Source organism: Physella acuta, unplaced genomic scaffold, assembly GCF_028476545.2.
Source record: "Physella acuta isolate Inbredline_101_S28 unplaced genomic scaffold, ASM2847654v3 ptg000148l, whole genome shotgun sequence".
Lineage (NCBI taxonomy): Eukaryota > Metazoa > Mollusca > Gastropoda > Physidae > Physella > Physella acuta.
In genome coordinates, this window is record NW_026731667.1 from 223,504 (window position 1) to 251,184 (window position 27,681).

The 27,681-nt window shown below is 40.0% G+C and overlaps 1 protein-coding gene across 4 annotated transcripts; it reads right to left on the bottom strand.

Annotated features, from left to right (window-relative positions):
- Positions 1 to 9: 9 nt before the first annotated feature.
- On the bottom strand, positions 10 to 27,386 carry LOC131935539 (spermatogenesis-defective protein 39 homolog). Of its 4 annotated transcripts, none has more exons than XM_059291979.1 (20): positions 27,368 to 27,386; positions 18,559 to 18,611; positions 17,980 to 18,100; positions 12,636 to 12,809; positions 10,990 to 11,061; positions 10,588 to 10,644; positions 9,712 to 9,800; positions 9,390 to 9,458; positions 8,228 to 8,320; positions 6,780 to 6,916; positions 6,318 to 6,345; positions 5,721 to 5,794; positions 5,318 to 5,408; positions 5,000 to 5,134; positions 3,216 to 3,257; positions 1,948 to 2,037; positions 1,722 to 1,808; positions 1,515 to 1,604; positions 729 to 833; positions 10 to 467 (listed from the first exon to the last, which is right to left on the bottom strand). In XM_059291979.1, exons 2-20 carry the CDS (start codon positions 18,607 to 18,609, stop codon positions 450 to 452), a joined length of 1,623 nt encoding a protein of 540 aa, XP_059147962.1. In that variant the 5' UTR covers positions 18,610 to 18,611; positions 27,368 to 27,386; the 3' UTR covers positions 10 to 449. The 4 variants fall into 4 exon arrangements, with proteins under 4 accessions (XP_059147962.1, XP_059147961.1, XP_059147960.1 ...); XM_059291978.1 differs by lacking the exon at positions 27,368 to 27,386 and adding an exon at positions 22,928 to 23,010; XM_059291977.1 differs by lacking the exon at positions 27,368 to 27,386 and adding an exon at positions 22,812 to 23,001.
- Between the last annotated feature and the right edge of the window lie 295 nt (positions 27,387 to 27,681).

A 27,681-nucleotide genomic window follows, 5' to 3' on the forward strand; every position in this document is an offset into this window, starting at 1 on the left:
TTACCTGTGTTACCTTGCTGGACCAGACTATGTAATGTCATCAAATATTTTTTATGGAAATCAACTTTTATCATTTTTTATTTGAATAAATTGAAGCAATTGAAATGTGATGAACTTTTTTATTTGAAGAGTACATGGCACAATAACATCTGGTAGGAAAGTACACAAGACAGTTGTATATACATTATGCAAACAAACAATGCGTCTTAAATGCTGCAAGCATACGTGTTTTATCACATAAAGAGAAGAAAGGAGAAGGGAAGAGAAAAGTGGGAGGCAGAGAAAGTAAAGAAAACAATATTTACATTGACATCATCAGCTGAATCTATACAACATCTTCAGATAGTATTTGGAATGCTACAGGCCTTCACTGATAGTAATGTACATATGGAGCTCAGCTACAAAATGTGAATTTAATGAGGATTTAAGCAGTCCCATGGCGCTGGCGCTTACTTCCACCTGATGGTCTGAAAAAAATGTTGGTGTGAATTAATCAAACACGACACTAACAGCAGAGAATGTCTGAGACAAAATACTGACACTAACAGCAGAGAATGTCTGAGACAAAATACTGACACTAACAGCAGAGAATGTCTGAGACAAAATACTGACACTAACAGCAGAGAATGTCTGACACTAACAGCAGAGAATGTCTGAGACAAAATACTGACACTAACAGCAGAGAATGTCTGAGACAAAATACTGACACTAACAGCAGTAAAACTTACTGAGCTGTTTAAGGCATCATGTGCATAAAGACCGTCTTTGGAATATCTGTCTAGATGTTTGCTGAACTCTTCAAGCTCTGTCCGCTTCTTCAGGGCAATCAAAGTCTGCTCATATGGTCATTATGGGGGTCATTTGAATTTTGGAAAGATGTTAAATAAGGGTGTCATTTGAATTATGGACATATGTTAAATATGGGTGTCATTTGAATTATGGAATATGTTAAATATGGGTGTCATTTGAATTATGGAAAGATTTTAAATATGGGTGTCATTTGAATTATGGACATATGTTAAATATGGGTGTCATTTGAATTATGGACATATGTTAAATATGGGTGTCATTTGAATTATGGACATATGTTAAATATGGGTGTCATTTGAATTATGGAATATGTTAAACATGGGTGTCATTTGAATTATGGGAATATTAAATATGGGTGTCATTTGAATTATGGAAAGATATTAAATATGGGTGTCATTTAAATTATGGGAATATGTCACTAGAAAGCTGCCATGGAACAAGATCTGACTTACATCAACTACTGCTCTGTTGCACTTCACTTTCTTTGACTTACATCAACTACTGCTCTGTTACACTTCACTTTCTTTGACTTACATCAACTACTGTTCTGTTACACTACTTCACTTTCTTTGACTTACATCAACTACTGCTCTGTTACACTTCACTTTCTTTGACTTACATCAACTACTGCTCTGTTACACTTCACTTTCTTTGACTTACATCAACTACTGTTCTGTTACACTACTTCACTTTCTTTGACTTACATCAACTACTGCTCTGTTACACTTCACTTTCTTTGCCAGACTTAGTCGCATTTCAAGGTCGTCAATCATGGACAAATACTTTTCAAAAACCTGACAACATTTTAAAGTTTGAGTCACTTGAGCAAAGAAGAAAAAATAAAAGATTACAATTTAGTAACAAACAAGAATGATGTCAGAACAAGCTAAAATGATAAAGTCAGTTCTTACCTCAGGGGGAGAAGAGTTCCTGTGTAAAATGTCTATCACTTTGTCAAATCCTATGATGGCTTTCATCTTAGGCCCACCAAACCAACCCTGGAACAAAACAAGGATTCTAGCCACAATTCCAACGATATACATTTACATATATCTAGCACAGACACATACAAAAGAATATATCTAGCACAGACACATACAAAAGAATATATCTCCACATACAAAGAGTCGATCTTACTTTAGTTGTTAAAAGGGCCTCAACATCTTTCCATTGACGTAACTTCGCCCGAGCTGATATGGCTGTCCAAGTAAACTGTTTATCTGAAATCTGAAGGCAATGCAAATCTTTAGGCAAATCTGAAGGCAAAGCCAATCTTTAGGCAAATCTGAAGGCAAAGCGAATTTAGGCAAATCTGAAGGCACAGCCAACCTTTAGGCAAAGCTGAAGGCAAAGCCAACCTTTAGGCAAATCTGAAGGCAAAGCCAACCTTTAGGCAAATCTGAAGGCAAAGCCAACCTTTAGGAAAATCTGAAGGCAAAGCCAACCTTTAGGAAAATCTGAAGGCAAAGCCAACCTTTAGGCAAATCTGAAGGCAAAAACAACCTTTAGGCAAATCTGAAGGCAAAGCCAACCTTTAGGCAAATCTGAAGGCAAAAACAACCTTTAGGCAAATCTGAAGGCAAAGCCAACCTTTAGGAAAATCTGAAGGCAAAGCCAACCTTTAGGCAAATCTAAAGGCAAAGCCAACCTTGAGGCAAAGCTGAAGGCAAAGCCAACCTTTAGGCAAATCTGAAGGCAAAGCCAACCTTTAGGCAAATCTGAAGGCAAAGCCAACCTTTAGGAAAATCTGAAGGCAAAGCCAACCTTTAGGCAAATCTAAAGGCAAAGCCAACCTTGAGGCAAAGCTGAAGGCAAAGCCAACCTTTAGGCAAATCTGAAGGCAAAGCCAACCTTTAGGCAAATCTAAAGGCAAAGCCAACCTTGAGGCAAAGCTGAAGGCAAAGCCAACCTTTAGGCAAATCTGAATGCAAAGCCAACCTTTAGGCAAATCTGAAGGCAAAGCAAACCTTTAGGCAAATCTGAAGGCAAAACTGATTGTCGATCAAAACTTAAAAACTTGACCCAATAGGCATACATTCCATGGAGCATTACCCTATTCTAACAGTTTTTTAAAAGAAAACTCCATGAATTTGTTTAACATTCTATCACTTTCAAAAATTATAAAACTCCATGAATTTGTTTAACATTCTATCACTTTCAAAAATTATAAAACTCCATGAATTTGTTTAATATTCTATCACTTTCAAAAATTACACCTTACCATTACAATACAAAATATAATTACATATCTTACAATAAAACATTGACATGTCTGAAGACAACATTGAAATGTCTGTCTTACAATAAAATGTTGACATGTCTGTCTTACAATAAAATGTTGACATGTCTGTCTTACAATAAAACAATGATATACATTGACGGCTAAATAAAACACTGCTAGTCACCTCATGTCTTTTCTTTAGTGCCACAGGACTTGCAAATGCATTCTAAAGGGAAAAAAAAAGCACAAAAATTGCACAAGTCTTACAGGAAATAGAAATCTGAGATCCACAAAACTTGGTGGGCCTAGACCACATAATGTGCTGGGCCTAGACCACATAATGTGCTGTGCCTAGTGCATGTAATGTGCTGGGCCTAGACCACATAATGTGCTGGGCCTAGACCACATAATGTGCTGTGCCTAGTGCATGTAATGTGCTGGGCCTAGACCACATAATGTGCTGGGCCTAGACCACATAATGTGCTGTGCCTAGTGCATGTAATGTGCTGTGCCTAGTGCATGTAATGTGCTGGGCCTAGACCACATAATGTGCTGGGCCTAGACCATGTAATGTGCTGGGCCTAGAACATGTAATGTGCTGTGCCTAGTGTATGTAAAGTGCTGGGCCTAGTGCATGTAATGTGCTGGGCCTAGACCACATAATGTGCTGGGCCTAGACCATGTAATGTGCTGTGCCTAGTGTATGTAAAGTGCTGGGCCTAGTGCATGTAATGTGCTGGGCCTAGACCACATAATGTGCTGGGCCTAGACCATGTAATGTGCTGTGCCTAGTGTATGTAAAGTGCTGGGCCTAGTGCATGTAATGTGCTGGGCCTAGACCACATAATGTGCTGGGCCTAGACCACATAATGTGCTGGGCCTAGACCACATAATGTGCTGGGCCTAGACCACATAATGTGCTGGGTCTAGTGCATGTAATGTGCTGGGCCTAGACCACATAATGTGCTGGGCCTAGACCACATAATGTGCTGTGCCTAGTGCATGTAATGTGCTGGACCTAGACCACATAATATGCTGGGCCTAGACCATGTAATGTGCTGGGCCTAGACCACATAATGTGCTGGGCCTAGACCACATAATATGCTGGGCCTAGACCACATAATGTGCTGGGCCTAGTGCATGTTATGTGCTGTGCCTAGACCACATAATGTGCTGGGCCTAGACCATGTAATGTGCTGGGCCTAGACCATGTAATGTGCTGGGCCTAGACCACATAATGTGCTGGGCCTAGACCACATAATGTGCTGGGCCTAGACCATGTAATGTGCTGGGCCTAGACCATGCAATGTGCTGGACCTAGACCACATAATGTGCTGGGCCTAGACCACATAATATGCTGGGCCTAGACCACATAATGTGCTGGGCCTAGACCACATAATGTGCTGGGCCTAGACCACATAATGTGCTGGGCCTAGACCACATAATGTGCTGGGCCTAGTGCATGTAATGTGCTACATTGGATTATAATTTAAATATGTATGCCACATACGAGTACATGTATGTTAAGCTCTAATTGCTGCAGACATAATAGTAATGATGTTTATCTATAGTATGTTAATAATATAGTTTAGATGTAGAATTTTTTTCTCTACAGTTGGAATAATTTATGTCATGGTGTCACCCCCACCCCCTTGTTATAAATGTCGATTTGTACTTAAAAGACTATTTAACTTTAATTAATTATTAATGGGACAGGCAAAAAAAAAATTTCTTCTGTAAATTTTGCAATTTTTTGCCTTGGTGTCACCCCCCTTAATGGTGTCATCTGATGTGGCCCGCACCCCCCTCACTACGCCTACGCTGGGCCTAGACAACACATGTGTCAAACATCATTTGTTGATGACACCTAAAATATGGGTATACCTCAGACATTATTTGTTGATGACACCTAAAATATGGGTATACCTCAGACATTATTTGTTGATGACACCTAAAATATGGGTATACCTCAGCTAAGTCAAAATGATAGAGGCAGCAGTAGTATAAAGTAGTGACAACAGGCATGTCCAGCAGAGATCTCTTCCTCGGGAAATCTTTGAACAGGGTGGAACGTCCAGCAGCTTCAGTTGAGGCATCAAACTCCTGCCAAACAACAACACTTTTCATTGGATGGACACAGACTTTAGTCAACAACAACACTTTTCATTGGATGGACACAGACTTTAGTCAAACAACACTTTTCATTGGATGGACACAGACTTTTGCTTTCAGTTACAAGTATATGACAAATATAACATTGGCTGACAATTAGTTTGGTCCACTTACTTCGATTGGTCGCTGACGTTCAAGAAGATCTATATACTCCTTAACCAAATTAGCATCAGCCTGTAGAGCAGGCTCATTACTGAAGTGTTCCCTAGAGAAAAAATGCTAGTTTTGTTTGAGGCAGGTAACCAACATAAGATTCTACAGTTAACCAACATAAGATTCTACAGTTAACCAACATAAGATTCTACAGTTAACCAACATAAGATTCTACAGTTAACCAACATAAGATTCTACAGTTAACCAACATAAGATTCTACAGTTAACCAACATAAGATTCTACAGAAATAACTTTTGTATGCTCTTCATTTGCCTTTTTAAAAATAAATTTTTTTTTAGTTTGTTGTAAGAGAATTGGGATATTAAATATCATTTAGGCATGGTAAAAATATATTTGTGTTACCTTAAACATTCTTTTAGTTTTGCTATCTTTAACCCTATATCTGTGGTCGTCAAGGAAAATTTGAATGCATACATCTAGAAAGAAATCCACCAGTTTACAAATATCAACTTCAAGAAAAAACTAGCTGGTCACAGAAGATGCCATCATTTAATTAATGTTTAATTAAACTATTGACACAATCAAACCATTTTCTTTCAATAATTTAATTTAATTAATGTTTAATTAAACTATTGACCCAATCAAACCATTTTCTTTCAATAATTTAATTTAATTAATGTTTAATTAAACTATTGACCCAATCAAACCATTTTCTTTAAATAATTTTCTTTAAACTATTGACCCAATCAAACCATTTTCTTTCAATAATTTAATTTAATTAATGTTTAATTAAACTATTGACCCAATCAAACCATTTTCTTTAAATAATTTTCTTTAAACTATTGACACAATCAAACCATTTTCTTTCAATAATTTAATGTAATTAATGTTTAATTAAACTATTGACCCAATCAAACCATTTACTTTAAATAATTTTCTTTAAACTATTGACCCAATCAAACCATTTTCTTGAAATAATTTTCCATGACTAAAACTTACAGCGGCCTCTTCTTTTCTGCCCAACATCCTGCAGGATAAGATAAAACTTCCATTAACCTATCTTTTATTGGCAGCAATTCATTTAGTCATTACTGTAACCCATCTTTCACTGCCAGCAATTCATTTAGTCATTACTGTAACCCATCTTTCACTGCCAGCAATTCATTTAGTCATTACTGTAACCCATCTTTCATTGGCAGATGTTTAATGGCAGCCAATGCTCACTCACACTAAAGGGCACAACACAACTCACACACAACACAACTCACACACAACACAATTCACACACAACACAACTCACACACAACACAACTCACACACAACACAACTCACACACAACACAACTCACACACAACACAACTCACACACAACTCACACACAACACAACTCACACACAACTCACACACAACACAACTCACACACAACACAACTCACACACAACACAACTCACACACAACTCACACTAAAGTGCTGATGAACTCTCCATAGTCAAAATGTGACTTGAGGTACTTCAAATAATGGTTGGCAGCCGCAGGTCTGTCTCGAATCACCTGCCTAAATATCTGCTGTGTCACAGAACGCTTCAAAAATAAAACAGCCTACACATGGATGAGAAAAACAATTTGCTATAAAAAGATAAAACAGACTACACATGGATGAGAAAAACAATTTGCTATAAAAAAATAAAACAGCCTACACATGGATGAGAAAAACTATTTGCTATAAAAAAAATAAAACAGCCTAATCATGGATGAGAAAAACAATTCCCTATAAAAAAACAAAACAGCCTACACATGGATGAGAAAAACAATTTGCTATAAAAAAATAAAACAGACTACACATGGATGAGAAAAACAATTTGCTATAAAAAAAATAAAACAGCCTACACATGGATGAGAAAAACAATTTGCTATAAAAAAATAAAACAGACTACACATGGATGAGAAAAACAATTTGCTATAAAAAAAATAAAACAGCCTACACATGGATGAGAAAAACAATTTGCTATAAAAAAATAAAACAGCCTACACATGGATGAGAAAAACAATTTGCTATAAAAAAAATAAAACAGCCTACACATGGATGAGAAAAACAATTTGCTATAAAAAGATAAAACAGACTACACATGGATGAGAAAAACAATTTGCTATAAAAAAATAAAACAGCCTACACATGGATGAGAAAAACAATTTGCTATAAAAAAAATAAAACAGCCTACACATGGATGAGAAAAACAATTTGCTATAAAAAGATAAAACAGACTACACATGGATGAGAAAAACAATTTGCTATAAAAAAATAAAACAGCTTATACATGAATAAGAAAAACAATGTGCTATGGTGTTATGGTGTTGCCATCAATGGAATGTTCCAGTCCCTAGAATACTTACAGCAGTTATGGCGTTCCCATCAATGGAATGTTCCAGTCCCTAGAATACTTACAGCAGTTATGGTGTTGCCATCAATGGAATGTTCCAGTCCCTAGAATACTTACAGCAGTTATGGTATTGCCATCATGGAATGTTCCAGTCCCTAGAATACTTACAGCAGTTATGGCGTTGCCATCAATGGAATGTTCCAGTCCCTAGAATACTTACAGCAGTTATGGCGTTGCCATCAATGGAATGTTCCAGTCCCTAGAATACTTACAGCAGTTATGGTATTGCCATCAATGGAATGTGCCAGTCCCTAGAATACTTACAGCAGTTATGGTGTTGCCATCAATGGAATGTTCCAGTCCCTAGAATACTTACAGCAGTTATGGTGTTGCCATCAATGGAATGTTCCAGTCCCTAGAATACTTACAGCAGTTATGGTGTTGCCATCAATGGAATGTTCCAGTCCCTAGAATACTTACAGCAGTTATGGTGTTGCCATCAATGGAATGTTCCAGTCCCTAGAATACTTACAGCAGTTATGGCGTTCCCATCATGCACTTTGATGGCTTTATCCAGGAGCTCTAGTTTGTCTTCCAGTGACTTGTACATCTCCAGGGAAAATTCCTGCAACACACAGATGCTGATGGGATGGTGTGGGCAGATGGTGATGGGATGGTGTGGGCAGATGCTGATGGGATGGTGTGGGCAGATGCTGATGGGATGGTGTGGGCAGATGCTGATGGGATGGTGTGGGCAGATGCTGATGGGATGGTGTGGGCAGATGCTGATGGGATGGTGTGGACAGAAGCTGATGGGTTGGTGTGGGCAGATGGTGATGGGATGGTGTGGGCAGATGCTGATGGGATGGTGTGGGCAGATGGTGATGGGTTGGTGTGGGCAGATGGTGATGGGATGGTGTGGGTAGATGCTGATGGGATGGTGTGGGCAGATGGTGATGGGTTGGTGTGGGCAGATGGTGATGGGATGGTGTGGGCAGATGGTGATGGGATGGTGTGGGCAGATGGTGATGGGATGGTGTGGGCAGATGGTGATGGGTTGGTGTGGGCAGATGCTGATGGGATGGTGTGGGCAGATGCTGATGGTGTGGGCAGATGCTGATGGGTTGGTGTGGGCAGATGCTGATGGGTTGGTGTGGGCAGATGCTGATGGGTTGGTGTGGGCAGATGCTGATGGGATGGTGTGGGCAGATGGTAGAGTACAAGACTGATAAGCAGGAGGTCAGGAGGTCCCTTCATGAGCCACAGAGACAGATGGGCAAAGTACTGACCACACTGTCCCTTCATGAGCTGAAGCCACAGAGACAGATGGGCAAAGTACTGACCACACTGTCCCTTCATGAGCCACAGAGACAGATGGGCAAAGTACTGACCACACTGTCCCTTCATGAGCCACAGAGACAGATGGGCAAAGTACTGACCACACTGTCCCTTCACAGAGACAGATGAAGTTTACTGCATCTGTGATATGAAGCACAAGGTCCTAAAGGGTACAGATCTCACACAGATACTGGCTGACTTGTTTGATATAAGGCTGAGGTAATGACTTGTTTGATATAAGGCTGAGGTAATGACTTGTTTGATACAAAACTGAGGCTAATGACTTGCAACAAGCAGATGGACTTTGAAACCTCGGACATTGTGAAACTAACAAAACTATGGGTAAGTAGACTAACCTCCCCCTTCCTTATTCTCCATAGTGTGTCTTCTATAGGCAGCTTCATCCATCTGTCTTTCTTGGCACTCTACAAGTAAACAGAGTACATCAGCTTCTAAAGCCTACTGTCAAATCTTGTTTTTGACACAATTGATCTACTGTAAAATCTTGTTTTTGTGTAAGCTAATACAATTGTTCTACTGTAAAATCATGTTTTTGTGTAAGCTAATACAATTGATCTACTGTAAAATCTTGTTTTTGTGTAAGCTAATACAATTGATCTACTGTAAAATCTTGTTTTTGTGTAAGCTAATACAACTGATCTACTGTAAAAACCTCACCAAAAGTGACCGCTTTAAAGACTGAATCTCCTGTTGCATTCTTTCTATTTCAGCAGCAGATGGCAATTTTTTTGATCCACTTCCTGTCACTAAAGGGTTAAAGCAAATATTTTATTAAAAAGATTAAAACCAATGGGTCAATAAAGGGTTAAAGCAAATATTTTATTGAAAAGATTAAAACCAATGTGTCGCTAAAGGGTTAAAGCAAATATTTTATTGAAAAGATTAAAACCAATGGGTCAATAAAGGGTTAACACCAATGTGTTACAAGACTCAGGTGAAGAAGTCACTCTCCAGCCATGGAAGAACGAACAAAGCTTGACTGACATTTTTACATCGACTGACATTTTTACGTTGACTGACATTTTTACGTTGACTGACATTTTTACATCGACTGACATTTTTACATCGACTGACAGTTTTACATCGTCAAAACACACTGGTCAGGACTGAAGGTCATTTCAGTCAAATACAAATGTTTGATGTCCACACAATCATACAACCTACAATCATACAACCTACAATCATACAACCTACCCTCTTCAATGTCCACACAATCATACAACCTACAATCATACAACCTACCCTCTTCAATGTCCACACAATCATACAACCTAACCTCTTCAATGTCCACACAATCATACAACCTACAATCATACAACCTACCCTCTTCAATGTCCACACAATCATACAACCTACAATCATACAACCTACCCTCTTCAATGTCCACACAATCATACAACCTACCCTCTTCAATGTCCACACAATCATACAACCTACAAACATACAACCTACCCTCTTCAATGTCCACACAATCATACAACCTACCCTCTTCAATGTCCACACAATCATACAACCTACAATCATACAACCTACCCTCTTCAATGTCCACACTGTTTGTTAATGACAAGTTGGAGCTAGTTAAACTTTGATCTGAAATTTTAAAAAATACAACTTTGTAATGGCTTACTTGACTATTTTAGGAGAAAAATTCTCAAGGACCCTAAGTTTACTTCAGATAGAAATGTTTTAGGAGAAAAATTCTCAAGCACCCAAAGTTTACTCCAGATAGAAATGTTTTAGGAGAAAAATTCTCTAGCACCCAAAGTTTACTCCAGATAGAAATGTTTTAGGAGAAAAATTCTCTAGCACCCAAAGTTTACTTCAGATAGAAATGTTTTAGGAGAAAAAATCTCAAGCACCCAAAGTTTACTCCAGATAGAAATTTTTTGACGTATCCACATCTGCCTGATTTAATCTAGTGACATTTTCACAAACCTTTCTCACTACCAAAGCTGCTGGTCACTGATGTATGTAAAGTAGCCTTTGTTGTGGGCAGTTCTTGATGACCTGAAGACAGGGTTACATTGGTATCAAACACATTTCTCAAGGCTAAGTTTGTATCACACATTTCTCAAGGCTAAGTTTGTATCACACATTTCTCAAGGCTAAGTTTGTATCACACATTTCTCAATGCTAAGTTTGTATCACACATTTCTCAAGGCTAAGTTTGTATCACACATTTCTCAAGGCTAAGTTTGTATCACACATTTCTCAATGCTAAGTTTGTATCACACATTTCTCAATGCTAAGTTTGTATCACACATTTCTCAAGGCTAAGTTTGTATCACACATTTCTCAATGCTAAGTTTGTATCACACATTTCTCAATGCTAAGTTTGTATCACACATTTCTCAATGCTAAGTTTGTATCACACATTTCTCAAGGCTAAGTTTGTATCACACATTTCTCAATGCTAAGTTTGTATCACACATTTCTCAAGGCTAAGTTTGTATCACACATTTCTCAAGGCTAAGTTTGTATCACACATTTCTCAAGGCTAAGTTTGTATCACACATTTCTCAATGCTAAGTTTGTATCACACATTTCTCAATGCTAAGTTTGTATCACACATTTCTCAATGCTAAGTTTGTATCACACATTTCTCAATGCTAAGTTTGTATCACACATTTCTCAATGCTAAGTTTGTATCACACATTTCTCAATGCTAAGTTTGTATCACACATTTCTCAATGCTAAGTTTGTATCACACATTTCTCAATGCTAAGTTTGTATCACACATTTCTCAATGCTAAGTTTGTATCACACATTTCTCAAGGCTAAGTTTGTATCACACATTTCTCAATGCTCAGTTTGTATTAAATGGAAGGTGGAGGGAGAAAAAAGGTAAGCCAGGATTTATCTTACCTATAGTGAGATCTGCTACCCAGAGTTCATCTTATCTATAGTGAGATCTGCTACCCAGAGTTCATTTTACTTATAGTGAGATCTGCTACCCAGAGTTTCTCTTACCTATAGTGAGATCTGCTAGCCAGAGTTTCTCTTACCTACAGTGAGATCTGCTACCCAGAGTTTCTCTTACCTATAGTGAGATCTGCTACCCAGAGTTTCTCTTACCTATAGTGAGATCTGCTACCCAGAGTTCATCTTACCTATAGTGAGATCTGCTAGCCAGAGTTTCTCTTACCTATAGTGAGATCTGATAGCCAGAGTTTCTCTTACCTACAGTGAGATCTGCTACCCAGAGTTTCTCTTACCTACAGTCAGACTGTGAGATCTGCTACCCAGAGTTTCTCTTACCTATAGTGAGATCTGCTAGCCAGAGTTTCTCTTACCTACAGTGAGATCTGCTACCCAGAGTTTCTCTTACCTATAGTGAGATCTGCTACCCAGAGTTTCTCTTACCTATAGTGAGATCTGCTACCCAGAGTTCATCTTACCTATAGTGAGATCTGCTAGCCAGAGTTTCTCTTACCTATAGTGAGATCTGATAGCCAGAGTTTCTCTTACCTACAGTGAGATCTGCTACCCAGAGTTTCTCTTACCTACAGTCAGACTGTGAGATCTGCTACCCAGAGTTTCTCTTACCTATAGTGAGATCTGCTAGCCAGAGTTTCTCTTACCTATAGTCAGACTGTGAGATCTGCTATGGCTCAATGCCATGGCGCTACTAACATTCCCGTAAGCCACTGAACTCTTCCTGGGTCCATCACTGCCTGCGGACATAGTTCTGGACAACGTGCTGTTGGCTGGTGTGGCTAGCAGGGACAGGTCTGGCATTGGCTCACCTCCAGGCTCTGGGTTAGGCAAGGGTAGGTTGGACACAGTGGGTAGGTTGGACACAGTGGGTAGGTTGGACACAGTGGGTAGGTTGGACACAGTGGGTAGGTTGGACACAGTGGGTAGGTTGGACACAGTGGGTAGGTTGGACACAATGGGTAGGTTGGACACAGTGGATAGGTTGGACACAGTGGGTAGGTTGGACACAGTGGATAGGTTGGACACAGTGGATAGGTTGGACACAGTGGGTAGGTTGGACACAGTGGATAGGTTGGACACAGTGGGTAGGTTGGACACAGTGGATAGGTTGGACACAGTGGATAGGTTGGACACAGTGGGTAGGTTGGACACACATTTGGGTAGGTTGGACACACATTTGGGTAGGTTGGACACACATTTGGGTAGGTTGGACACAGTGGGTAGGTTGGACACATTGGGTAGGTTGGACACAGTGGATAGGTTGGACACATTGGGTAGGTTGGACACAGTGGGTAGGTTGGACACAGTGGGTAGGTTGGACACAGTGGATAGGTTGGACACACATTTGGGTAGGTTGGACACAGTGGGTAGGTTGGACACAGTGGGTAGGTTGGACACAGTGGGTAGGTTGGACACAGTGGGTAGGTTGGACACAGTGGGTAGGTTGGACACAGTGGGTAGGTTGGACACAGTGGATAGGTTGGACACATTGGGTAGGTTGGACACACATTTGGGTAGGTTGGACACAGTGGGTAGGTTGGACAGTGGGTAGGTTGGACAGTGGGTAGGTTGGACAGTGGGTAGGTTGGACACATTGGGTAGGTTGGACACATTGGGTAGGTTGGACACATTGGGTAGGTTGGACACAGTGGGTAGGTTGGACACATTGGGTAGGTTGGACACAGTGGGTAGGTTGGACAGTGGGTAGGTTGGACAGTGGGTAGGTTGGACACATTGGGTAGGTTGGACACATTGGGTAGGTTGGACACATTGGGTAGGTTGGACACAGTGGGTAGGTTGGACACAGTGGGTAGGTTGGACACAGTGGGTAGGTTGGACAGTGGGTAGGTTGGACACAGTGGGTAGGTTGGACAGTGGGTAGGTTGGACACAGTGGGTAGGTTGGACAGTGGGTAGGTTGGATACAGTGGGTAGGTTGGACACAGTGGGTAGGTTGGACACAGTGGGTAGGTTGGACACAGTGGGTAGGTTGGACACAGTGGGTAGGTTGGACAGTGGGTAGGTTGGACACAGTGGGTAGGTTGGACACAGTGGGTAGGTTGGACACAGTGGGTAGGTTGGACACAGTGGGTAGGTTGGACACAGTGGGTAGGTTGGACAGTGGGTAGGTTGGACACAATGGGTAGGTTGGACACAGTGGGTAGGTTGGACACAGTGGGTAGGTTGGACACAGTGGGTAGGTTGGACACAATGGGTAGGTTGGACACAGTGGGTAGGTTGGACACAGTGGGTAGGTTGGACAGTGGGTAGGTTGGACACAGTGGGTAGGTTGGACACAGTGGGTAGGTTGGACACAGTGGGTAGGTTGGACACAGTGGGTAGGTTGGACACAGTGGGTAGGTTGGACACACATTTGGGTAGGTTGGACACACATTTGGGTAGGTTGGACACAGTGGGTAGGTTGGACACAGTGGGTAGGTTGGACAGTGGGTAGGTTGGACACAGTGGGTAGGTTGGACACAGTGGGTAGGTTGGACACAGTGGGTAGGTTGGACACAGTGGGTAGGTTGGACACAGTGGGTAGGTTGGACAGTGGGTAGGTTGGACACAGGGGGTAGGTTGGACACACATTTGGGTAGGTTGGACACAGTGGGTAGGTTGGACACAGTGGGTAGGTTGGACAGTGGGTAGGTTGGACACAGTGGGTAGGTTGGACACATTGGGTAGGTTGGACACAGTGGGTAGGTTGGACACAGTGGGTAGGTTGGACACAGTGGGTAGGTTGGACACATTGGGTAGGTTGGACACAGTGGGTAGGTTGGACACAGTGGGTAGGTTGGACACAGTGGGTAGGTTGGACACAGTGGGTAGGTTGGACACACATTTGGGTAGGTTGGACACAGTGGGTAGGTTGGACACAGTGGGTAGGTTGGACACAGTGGGTAGGTTGGACACAGTGGGTAGGTTGGACACAGTGGGTAGGTTGGACACAGTGGGTAGGTTGGACACAGTGGGTAGGTTGGACACATTGGGTAGGTTGGACACAGTGGGTAGGTTGGACACAGTGGGTAGGTTGGACACAGTGGGTAGGTTGGACAGTGGGTAGGTTGGACACAGTGGGTAGGTTGGACACAGTGGGTAGGTTGGACACAGTGGGTAGGTTGGACACAGTGGGTAGGTTGGACACAGTGGGTAGGTTGGACAGTGGGTAGGTTGGACACAATGGGTAGGTTGGACACAGTGGGTAGGTTGGACACAGTGGGTAGGTTGGACACAGTGGGTAGGTTGGACACAGTGGGTAGGTTGGACACAATGGGTAGGTTGGACACAGTGGGTAGGTTGGACACAGTGGGTAGGTTGGACAGTGGGTAGGTTGGACACAGTGGGTAGGTTGGACACAGTGGGTAGGTTGGACACAGTGGGTAGGTTGGACACAGTGGGTAGGTTGGACACACATTTGGGTAGGTTGGACACACATTTGGGTAGGTTGGACACAGTGGGTAGGTTGGACACAGTGGGTAGGTCGGACAGTGGGTAGGTTGGACACAGTGGGTAGGTTGGACAGTGGGTAGGTTGGACACAGTGGGTAGGTTGGACACAGTGGGTAGGTTGGACACAGTGGGTAGGTTGGACAGTGGGTAGGTTGGACACAGTGGGTAGGTTGGACACACATTTGGGTAGGTTGGACACAGTGGGTAGGTTGGACACAGTGGGTAGGTTGGACAGTGGGTAGGTTGGACACAGTGGGTAGGTTGGACACATTGGGTAGGTTGGACACAGTGGGTAGGTTGGACACAGTGGGTAGGTTGGACACAGTGGGTAGGTTGGACACAGTGGGTAGGTTGGACACAGTGGGTAGGTTGGACACAGTGGGTAGGTTGGACACAGTGGGTAGGTTGGACACACATTTGGGTAGGTTGGACACAGTGGGTAGGTTGGACACAGTGGGTAGGTTGGACACAGTGGGTAGGTTGGACACAGTGGGTAGGTTGGACACAGTGGGTAGGTTGGACACAGTGGGTAGGTTGGACACAGTGGGTAGGTTGGACACATTGGGTAGGTTGGACACAGTGGGTAGGTTGGACACAGTGGGTAGGTTGGACACAGTGGGTAGGTTGGACACACATTTGGGTAGGTTGGACACACATTTGGGTAGGTTTGACACACATTTGGGTAGGTTGGACACAACGGGAACACCAGGACAGTGTACAGTAGGTGGTTGGTATAGTTTCATTTAAAGATCTAAGCTCAAGAATTTATTAAAAAATGTGGTTTTAAAAATACATCAACAAGGAAACAACTGATTTCAATTGGGTTTTAAAAAGTTTTAATGGTGGATATTTAGCTCTAATATACACTCAACCAGTACAATAAAACAATAAAACAGTGCACATAGAACAAGACCAATTGATCAGCACACATAGAACAAGACCAATTGATCAGCACACACAGAACAAGACCAATTGATCAGCACACACAGAACAAGACCAATTGATCAGCACACATAGACCAATTGATCAGCACACATAGAACAAGACCAATTGATCAGCACACATAGACCAATTGATCAGCACACATAGACCAATTGATCAGCACACATCGAACAAGACCAATTGATCAGCACACATAAACCAATTGATCAGCACACACAGAACAAGACCAATTGATCAGCACACACAGAACAAGACCAATTGATCAGCACACACAGAACAAGACCAATTGATCAGCACACACAGAACAAGACCAATTGATCAGCACACATAGAACAAGACCAATTGATCAGCACACATAGACCAATTGATCAGCACACATCGAACAAGACCAATTGATCAGCACACACAGAACAAGACCAATTGATCAGCACACACAGAACAAGACCAATTGATCAGCACACATAGACCAATTGATCAGCACACACAGAACTATTGATCAGCACACATAGACCAATTGATCAGCACACACAGAACAAGACCAATTGATCAGCACACATAGACCAATTGATCAGCACACACAGAACAAGACCAATTGATCAGCACACACAGAACAAGACCAATTGATCAGCACACACAGAACAAGACCAATTGATCAGCACACACAGAACAAGACCAATTGATCAGCACACACAGAACAAGACCAATTGATCAGCACACACAGAACAAGACCAATTGATCAGCACACATAGAACAAGACCAATTGATCAGCACACATAGACCAATTGATCAGCACACATAGACCAATTGATCAGCACACATAGACCAATTGATCAGCACACACAGAACAAGACCAATTGATCAGCACACATAGAACAAGACCAATTGATCAGCACACACAGAACAAGACCAATTGATCAGCACACACAGAACAAGACCAATTGATCAGCACACATAGACCAATTGATCAGCACACATAGACCAATTGATCAGCACACATAGACCAATTGATCAGCACACATAGACCAATTGATCAGCACACATAGACCAATTGATCAGCACACATAGACCAATTGATCAGCACACATAGACCAATTGATCAGCACACACAGAACAAGACCAATTGATCAGCACACATAGACCAATTGATCAGCACACATAGACCAATTGATCAGCACACATAGAACAAGACCAATTGATCAGCACACATAGACCAATTGATCAGCACACACAGAACAAGACCAATTGATCAGTACACATAGAACAAGACCAATTGATCAGCACACATAGAACAAAACCAATTGATCAGCACACACAGAACAAGACCAATTGATCAGCACACATAGACCAATTGATCAGCACACATAGAACAAGACCAATTGATCAGCACACATAGAACAAAACCAATTGATCAGCACACATAGAACAAGACCAATTGATCAGCACACATAGAACAAGACCAATTGATCAGCACACATAGAACAAAACCAATTGATCAGCACACATAGACCAATTGATCAGCACACATAGACCAATTGATCAGCACACATAGACCAATTGATCAGCACACATAAAACAAGACCTCACAAGCTACCTACTATTGTTGTACTTGATGACAGGAGTATCATCAAAGTTAATGGTCTCGATGTCATCATCATCATCATCATCATTCTCATTTTGCTGATGAAACTGGATGCTTTTTGCTGCATCAAAGTTTACCTAGCAACAACAGAATCACCAGTACAGCCCATCAACTGACACTTTTATCTATCACCAACTGAAACTTCCAATCTGTCTCTCAATGAAGACAGTAAGACCACCACATAAAAACTATGTCTGCTGTTATGTTGCAGCATGACTTGCCAATAATAGAAATCATATTTTTTTTCTCAAAGAAAAAAATTTCATTTATTTTTTTATTATGCCTGACAATTTAAAAAATATGATGATTTAATTTGATGTGGACAGTAAAATGATTATTTAAGTTGATAATGTGGACAAAATAAGTTTTATAAAGTTTAAAGTTGACAAAAGACCCATAACTAGATTCTCACAGTGTCATTATTACATTACCATTTGATCTTATATTAAAATATATCAAGGTCTCTGAAGTGTGTGTTATATGATAAATAAAAGCATTAAAATAAGTAGGTTTATAGTTTATATACAATACTTACATTTTCATCAAAGAAATTAAACTTCTTTTTCCTTGTTCTTTCATCAGCCATTTCTAAAGAAACAAAGGAAATAAAAATGGCTTAGTAATCAAGTAATGAGTTAGCAATTTAAAAATGTACATAAAATAGGTGCCATGAACAGCAATACATTTTGAAATACATCATTTACTTTGACACTTGTTCAAAAAATATCATTAACCTGGTAGTCTCTAGATAAATGATGAACTGTGGGATAAGTTTTTTTTTTTTGGGAAAAATAGTAAAAAAAAATGATAACAATGAAATGTTTAAGAGCTGTTTCTCCATCAATTATAAATAGAAGTGTAATTACAAGGACAACTCACAAAAAGCAAGTTTCAAGATGTTTAAAAAAAAATAGGAGCTTTAGGCTAATTATCCCTAAAATACTAATAGCTGTGTTTGCTGGCAATGATACTATTTATAGCCCTTCTACTAAACCTAACCCAAATAGCTGTGTTTGATGGCACTGCTAACAATCAATCACAATGGCTAGCATTTAACATTTTGATTATCATAGTCCTTCTAGTTCTATTAACTAGTATTAATAATACATGTTAACATACATTACATAGACCTTCTTAACCCTAACCCAAATAGCTGTTTGTTGGCACTGTTAACATAGCTTTCTACTGCCTTCTTGTTCTCCCTAACTAAAAACTAGTAGATCTAAGTAGTAATGAATTAGTATAACTACTTATACTTTATAGTACTACTAACTTAAACTTTAGTTATAACTTTAGTCTTAGGGACTACTAGACTAGTTCATAGTTACTTAAGTTACACACTTTAGTTAGATCTAGTAAGTTGTAATAAATAATAATTAATATAATACTAATAATAGTAACTTGTAAAACTCCATTTTAGTATTTTATTCGCCGCTTCGCATTCACCTCCAGTTAAGCGTATTTTATTTTAAACACAACCGAAACACACAAAAAAAAAACATTAGGAAAACACTAGGATTAGAGCTAGATCTACTTATTTTTTCATGAAAGTGAGTTTTAATTAGAAAAGGTAAAAAAAAAACATTAAAAAGCATTAGGACGATTCCAATTAAATAGCGGTGTGATCGTCAGCGGAAGAAAAATCCCTACAAGGTTCACTGTGAGTTCATATTGACTTTAAAAGTTTAATCTTCACCATACGTCATAGTTTGGGCTATAGCTATTTGAAATGGTGTTGGCCTCAGTTTTGAGGTCATTCTGAGTTCATAAAAGTTTATTTATAGTAGCATGCGTGGGAGATACTTGTATCAATACAAACGTAACCGCCTTGCAACTGTGAGTTTCGTACTTCACCTATTGCTATGAATATCTTGTCACAGTCACACAAACATAACACATTATTCCAAATTTGGAATTTTTCTCAAGTTTTGACAAAAGTAAATTATTCAAACTAAAACTTCATAAAGAAATAAGCCCAATGTTTTCCTACTGTTTTTGTGTGTTTCGGTTGTGTTTATAATAAAATATTATAAGCTCAACTGGAGGCGAACAAGAAGCGGCGAATAAAATACGCTAAAATGGAGTTTTACCATAGTAACTTAACCCTTTGAGCCCGGCCCTCCCTGGCCTAGTTTCTCCCATTTCCTGAGCTCCCAGGGCCAAACCAATTTTCACATATCTGCTTCTAACTTTGCCTATAACTTTTGAACCGTTTGAGATAATCAAGCCAAATTTGGTATCCAGACTCAGGATCAAACAACAATGCAGCAAGATTCTGAAATTCTTTATTTGCTTACAATGTATGAACAGAACAATGTATATAGAACGAACACGTAATTATTGTTTTGATAGAACATAGAAGAAACAAATTTACATTTAGTAATTGGGTTCCATGACAAATGATCTCAGGACAAATGATCTCAGACAAAATATCTCAGACAAAATATCTCACGGACAAATGATCTCAGGACAAATGATCTCAGGACAAATGATCTCAAGGACAAAAGATACCAGGACAAAATATATCAGGACAAATGATACCATGGACAATTGATCTCAGACAAAATATCTCAGACAAAATATCTCACAGCGAATTTTTAATAGTATGTACGATGATTTTAGCTGAACTTTTTTATTGACTGTTAATATGGTTTTGTTTACTTTTTTACGTATAATAATTATGAATAAAATGAATTAGTGAAACTTAACAAACCATCAAAAGGTGTATTAAACTTTGTAGTAGCATTTGGTTTGAAAAAGTAAAAATTAAAACAAACTTACTCTTTTAGCCTGAAAGGTATAATAAATGATAATGTATAAAACAAATAAAGTAACGGTCGCTATACAACATTAATGTTCATATCACGCGAAATATCTTTCAAAAATGTGATTGGGTCTGAAGGTTCGTAACGTTAAACTATTGTTTTTATTACATCATCAACACAAACATAACGTTTACGTTTCTTTTCTGGTAGGTACAGCGTTATGATCACACCTCTCCAATACTATGTGACCATCTATTGTGTGAACTCTTGCTTGACATGTCCTAATTTCATATTTCCAAATGTCTTTGCCTGTTTATGGCAAACATAAATTCACCAGAAACTAATGTCCAAATACCTTTCTGCGAGGTAACGTAAGAGACCATAGCAAAGCAATCACCATTAATACTGCTTTGTTTTATGCACACTACAACATACTTAGCTCCGCGATGACCGCTGTCATTTAAATAAGCATTTGTCACCTGATCACTAAGGTGTGACCGACGCATAACAATGGACGTTATATGCTAGTCGTATTGTCCATGGAGGGCGGATGTCTTTCCCTTAAGGCATGTCTCTACCATCAAAGCCACCTTGATACGAAGGTGTGTCCTTATTGTTATTCCATCCTCTTTGATCTAGTTTCGTCCACCTGACGTGGTAGGATCGTTTCATGTTTGTCAAGCACACCTACGCTGTCTTTCGAAATTATTTCTTTAATCTTTTTATACTATATTACTAATACTAACCTTAAAATGTTTAGTGCAATATGACTATTTTATACGGCAAACATTGCTTACAATTATTTAGGCCTATAAACAATATTAAACATAGTAAACAAAACCATAAGACAGTAAAAAAAAAAAATTCAGATCAATTAAAATCATCCAATACACTATTAAAATTAAGTTGTGAGATATTTTGTCTGAGATCAATTGTCCGTGGTATCATTTGTCTTGATATATTTTGTCCTGGTATCTTTTGTCCGTGAGATTATTTGTCCTTGAGATCATTTGTCCTGAGATCATTTGTCTTGAGATCATTTGTCCGTGAGATATTTTGTCTGAGATCATTTGTCTTGAGATCATTTGTCCTGTCACCAGTAATTGTTTTGTTATTATTGATACCTGGCCATACTAGTTCATAGCGAGAAGTCCCTTTTTGTGTGCTAACTTTCAAAACAGTTATCACTGCTGGACCCGATGCAAAGAAAAACTTCGCATGTTTTGCACCAGTAAACAGTTGTTTTTTCGTTTCGGCAAGTCTTTGTCCTTGGCACCACGTGCATCATAACGTACATTGTCACTGTCAATTGCAATGTCACTGAGTTCAGTCTCAAATTCAACGTCACTATCATCACAATATAGACCAGGAATATTATCTTCTTCATCAGAATCAATAAGCAGTTGTATTGCCTGAGATGCAGTCATTCTACATCTTTTGTTGATATTTCGGTCTTTTGCTTCATCTTTTGCACCAACTTTATATGCTGAAGTCGATGGCTGTGGCTCAGCTTTTCGTTTCGGCGGCATTGCTAAGAAATGTAAACACTTTCACTTTTCCTAAAATCTATTTTTAGAATCATAATCACGCACTAAAAAGACATATTTGCAGTTTTAGTCAGTCTTCCGCTAATTATATTTAATTAGACGGTATACCGGCCGCTAGGAATACGACGCTATATCATCGGGCCGGAAAACCGGCTTTTCTGACATATATGCCTATTGTTGAAGCCGGTTTACCAGCCTGGCGGGCTCAAAGGGTTAATAATAAATTTTATAAATAGTACCCCCCCCCCCCCAGGCTAATCGTAATCTACACTACACTCTACATTGAGTACACTCTACCTTACAGTCGTTGACTCATTAAGTCAATACAGACAGTGCAGAATAAATACTAAATAGTAGATCTAGAATCTAGTAGCAGCGGTCAGAAATAAATGATGATGGTCTTTTTTCTTTTAATTTAACTTTAACTTAGCCTAAACTAAAACTTAAAGTTTAAAAATAAACTTGTGTCTACTTGCCTCTGTGACTATTTATAATATAGATCTAGATTCTAGAAACTAGATCTATAGGCCTATTTATTATTATTTAATATTTTTAGATCTAGATCTAGTATCTAAATTTAATTTAAGCTAACTAATAGGATGAGGAAACTGCTGGTTTGTTTATAGTTTATTCTTATTGCTCTTTAGAGTCACACCCCCTATTTGAACTAGATCTTCAAAAAGGAAAGTGAAAAAAAATTACTAGACCAAACAAGAACACATATTTGGGGGAAAAGTTGTAATGGACACTTATTTATTGGCAAGATTACGTTTAGCAAAATTATTAATAAAAAATAAATTTATAATAAAAACCTTCTGCCTAGATCTAAAATGATTTTCTTTCACTGGTCTTGTTATATTTTTCAATTTCATTCGGAGGGTGGTGGCAGAGGCGTAGCAGCGACCCATTCCGGCGCCCGGGGAAAACTACTGATTTTGCGCCACCAACACTCCGATTAATATTTATAGTTATTCATCATTCATGTTAGTGACCCCCCCCCCCCCGTTGGAAAAGTTGATGGCGCTTTTTACCAGTCACAATCCAATAAGTTTTTATTTTGATGCCACACATATGATGTCAAAAACTGTTAAATCAATTTGAAAAGCCGTTGATTTCCTTAACTTAAACTGTGTAAACTTAATACTTCAGCTTAATATGAACTTTTTAAATTTTTTTTCTGCCCCTTTTGGCGCCCGCTTGGGGTCGGCACCTGGGGCGACCGCAGCACCCGACCTCCCCTAGCTACGCCACTGGAAGGGGCGGTGGCGGTCATTCATCCCGAGATGCTTGAAAAAAAAAACTACGTTCGCAAACAAAGGGGAGGACCAAATGAAGTTGACCGATCACAGCTCCTTGACTGGACAGTTAAGACAAAAGTACAACATTATAAATAAATTGCGCCCATCCCAGATTTTTGTGCACTGTGGATTACCTGACAGCTTTATACAAGTTTTACACTACTTATGCTTGACAAAATTGGTAAGAATTAGATCTCAATTTTTTTAATACAGTTAAGTGGACAACAAATCTATGCAGGTGTACAAATAACAAAACCGATGTCCCGCCCCCAGCCCACCCCTGCTAGTAGTCAATCAAGACAGTCCAGTCCAGTGGCGGAACTAGAAAAAAAGGGCCACCCCGCAAAAAAAAGCTTTAGCCCCCCCCCCCATACATATATATATATATATATTATATATATATATATATATATATATATATATATATATATATATATATATATATATATATATATATATATATATATATATATATACAAACACAACCGTGCAGCATCAAAACGACCAATGACAAAACGGTTCCCAGAAAGAACCGCAACGGAAAAAAGCGCAACGGAAAAAAGCGCAAATCAAAAAGCGCAACGGAAATAAGCGCACACGGAAAAAAGCGCAAAGAGAAAAAAGCGCACACAGAAAAAAGCGCAAAGAGAAAAAAGCGCAAACGGAAAAAAGCGCAAAGAGAAAAAAGCGCACACAGAAAAAAGCGCAAACAGAAAAAAGCGCAAACGGAAAAAAGCGCAAAGAGAAAAAAGCGCACACGGAAAAAAGCGCAAACAGAAAAAAGCGCAAACAGAAAAAAGCGCAAAGAGAAAAAAGCGCACACAGAAAAAAGCGCAAACAGAAAAAAGCGCAAACGGAAAAAAGCGCAAAGAGAAAAAAGCGCAAACAGAAAAAAGCGCAAACAGAAAAAAGCGCACACGGAAAAAAGCGCAAACGGAAAAAAGCGCAAACGGAAAAAAGCGCAAACAGAAAAAAGCGCAAACGGAAAAAAGCGCAAACAGAAAAAAGCGCACACAGAAAAAAGCGCAAACAGAAAAAAGCGCAAACGGAAAAAAGCGCAAACAGAAAAAAGCGCACACAGAAAAAAGCGCAAACGGAAAAAAGCGCAAACAGAAACAGAAAAATGCGCAACCAGAAAAAACACAACGAAAAATGTTCAAAAGAGAAATTTAGCACAAAGACCATATGGACTAGATGACACATTTATACATGACTGTTAGGGCTGCTGTGAGAGTGTCGTGTTTGATCACGTGATCTACTACCATTTAAAGCGTACCACTACCATCTGCATTCCCATCACCACGATACAGGCGATAATCACTTTACACAATGCCTATTATTTTCTTGGTCAATAATTATTCAACTACTATTCTCGTATAAACATAAAACTATCGACATTACACGAAGTATCTTTCACATTCTCCCTAGTCCGAACTACCTAGCTTGCATACTATAACAACCCGTTCCTATGTCAAAACTTCACTCTCTTTCATCCGCGTCATCAAACATGCATTCGTCATATCTCTCGTAACAACATTCATTCGCACCAAAATAACAATTTTGTATTTAATATTTTTTCACATCATGACGCACCTACCTACCTACCTACTACCCACCTACCTACCTACCTAACTACCCACCTACCCACTTACCCACTTACCCACCTAGCCACCTACCCGCCTACATACTTACCAAACTACTCACCAAAAAAGTATCGGCGAAGTTCGTAAGTTTCGTAAACTGTACTAGACATCTTTTTTTTTAATGAAAATTCATTGACATCATTGACATATGTTACATATATGTTACATTTTGCGACAACCTTAATTAGTGCGTTGGGCTTGTATGAAAACTCACTTCGAACTAACCCCTGTTCTAGACTATAGACTCTTTTTCTTTCGGAGTGGCACTTGATATTATCGGGGGAGGGGGTATACAATAGCTACACACAATTGAGAGGACGGCGTACACTGCATGTAATTTTTTTTACAAGCTTTTAACTGTAGCAAAGGTTGGATATCACGGCGTACCAACCGATACACATAAAACAAATCTTGATAAGATCAAAATTGAGTTAATCTTCCTGTACGTAGCGCACTCGTCGGTCACACAAGTATTTGATCCCTAAATAATTAGAGTGAATTATTATATAATTATTTTTATATCCTGAAATCTTCGGAGAACCCCCACCCCCAACCCTGATTCCCCCCCCCCCAACTCATACACAAAACATACAATAATGCTACGCTGCAGAGACCCAGCGTAACGGTGCCAAAATGCCTGGTGTCAAACTACCTGGTTTAAATCTACCTCGTGTCAAACTGCCAGGTTTAAATCTACCTCGTGTCAAACTACCTGGTTTAAATCTACCTCGTGTCAAACTGCCTTGTGTCAAACTGCCTGGTTTAAATCTACCTCGTGTCAAACTGCCTGGTTTAAATCTACCTCGTGTCAAACTGCCTGGTTTAAATCTACCTCGTGTCAAACTACCTGGTTTAAATCTACCTCGTGTCAAACTGCCTTGTGTCAAACTGCCTGGTTTAAATCTACCTCGTGTCAAACTGCCTTGTGTCAAACTGCCTGGTTTAAACCTACCTCGTGTCAAACTGCCTGGTTTAAATCTACCTCGTGTCAAACTGCCAGGTTTAAATCTACCTCGTGTCAAACTACCTGGTTTAAATCTACCTCGTGTCAAACTGCCTTGTGTCAAACTGCCTGGTTTAAATCTACCTCGTGTCAAACTGCCTTGTGTCAAACTGCCTGGTTTAAATCTACCTCGTGTCAAACTGCCAGGTTTAAATCTACCTCGTGTCAAACTACCTGGTTTAAATCTACCTCGTGTCAAACTGCCTTGTGTCAAACTGCCTGGTTTAAATCTACCTCGTGTCAAACTGCCTGGTTTAAATCTACCTCGTGTCAAACATGGTTTAAATCTACCTCGTGTCAAACTGCCTGGTTTAAATCTACCTCGTGTCAAACTGCCTGGTTTAAATCTACCTCGTGTCAAACTGCCTTGTGTCAAACTACCTGATGCCAAAGCCTTTCCCCAGAAGCCCACTCTGACCTGCACATTTTACTGTGGCTCACTAGAAGCCTGTCCCCAGAAGCCCACTCTACACATTTTACTGTGGTTCACTAGAAGCCTGTTCCCAGAAGCCCACTCTACACATTTTACTGTGGTTCACTAGAAGCCTGTCCCCAGAAGCCCACTCTACACATTTTACTGTGGTTCACTAGAAGCCTGTCCCCAGAAGCCCACTCTACACATTTTACTGTGGCTCACTAGAAGCCCACTCTACACATTTTACTGTGGTTCACTAGAAGCCTGTCCCCAGAAGCCCACTCTACACATTTTACTGTGGTTCACTAGAAGCCTGTCCCCAGAAGCCCACTCTACACATTTTACTGTGGTTCACTAGAAGCCTGTCCCCAGAAGCCCACTCTACACATTTTACTGTGGTTCACTAGAAGCCTGTCCCCAGAAGCCCACTCTGACCTACACATTTTCTAAGCCCCTCATTCAAGCAGACTATAGTTGAATTGATGAAAGTAATAAAGCGACAAGCTGTTGTGTTATTGATAAATCTTTGTATGTACAACCCGTGAGTTAAACAATAAGAAACACATGTGTGTTTGAAGTCGGCAGGCTGACCAAGAGACAGAGTATGCAACTGCAAAAGAAGAGAAAATCTACACCCTGTTACATTCCAAATATCACAGAAATGGATTATTACAGCACGTTATATCCCCTTCTAATCCTTCTATGATGAGGAGGACGAACAATCAGATAGTCATCAATGAACAAAGGCAGCCGATGTCACCGTCCATGCAACAAGACTAAACGTTCAAAGAACTAAGCAATTATATTTATAGGTGAACCATAGGGTCCAAGCGAATGGAGGTGACGCGAGGTGGGGGGGGGGGGGGGGGGGGGGAGGGGGGGGGGTGGAACAAATTATTTAAAGTATGGTTTGAATTTTTAAAAAAATTGTTCTAAGTTGGAGGGGGGAAGGGGGGGGGGGGCACTGCTGCCCACCGAAGAAATGCC

Bases quoted from the DNA above. Each gene is read 5' to 3' on its own strand.
- LOC131935539 (XM_059291979.1), bottom strand. From the start codon at position 18,609: ATGGCTGATGAAAGAACAAGGAAAAAGAAGTTTAATTTCTTTGATGAA. The intron at 10,645-10,989 runs GTTTGTGAAAAT...TTAAAATTTCAG, and splicing joins CAGCTTTGGTAGTGAGAAAG to ATCAAAGTTTAACTAGCTCC. The intron at 9,801-10,587 runs GTAGGTTGTATG...TTAACCCTTTAG, and splicing joins CAGTGTGGACATTGAAGAGG to TGACAGGAAGTGGATCAAAA.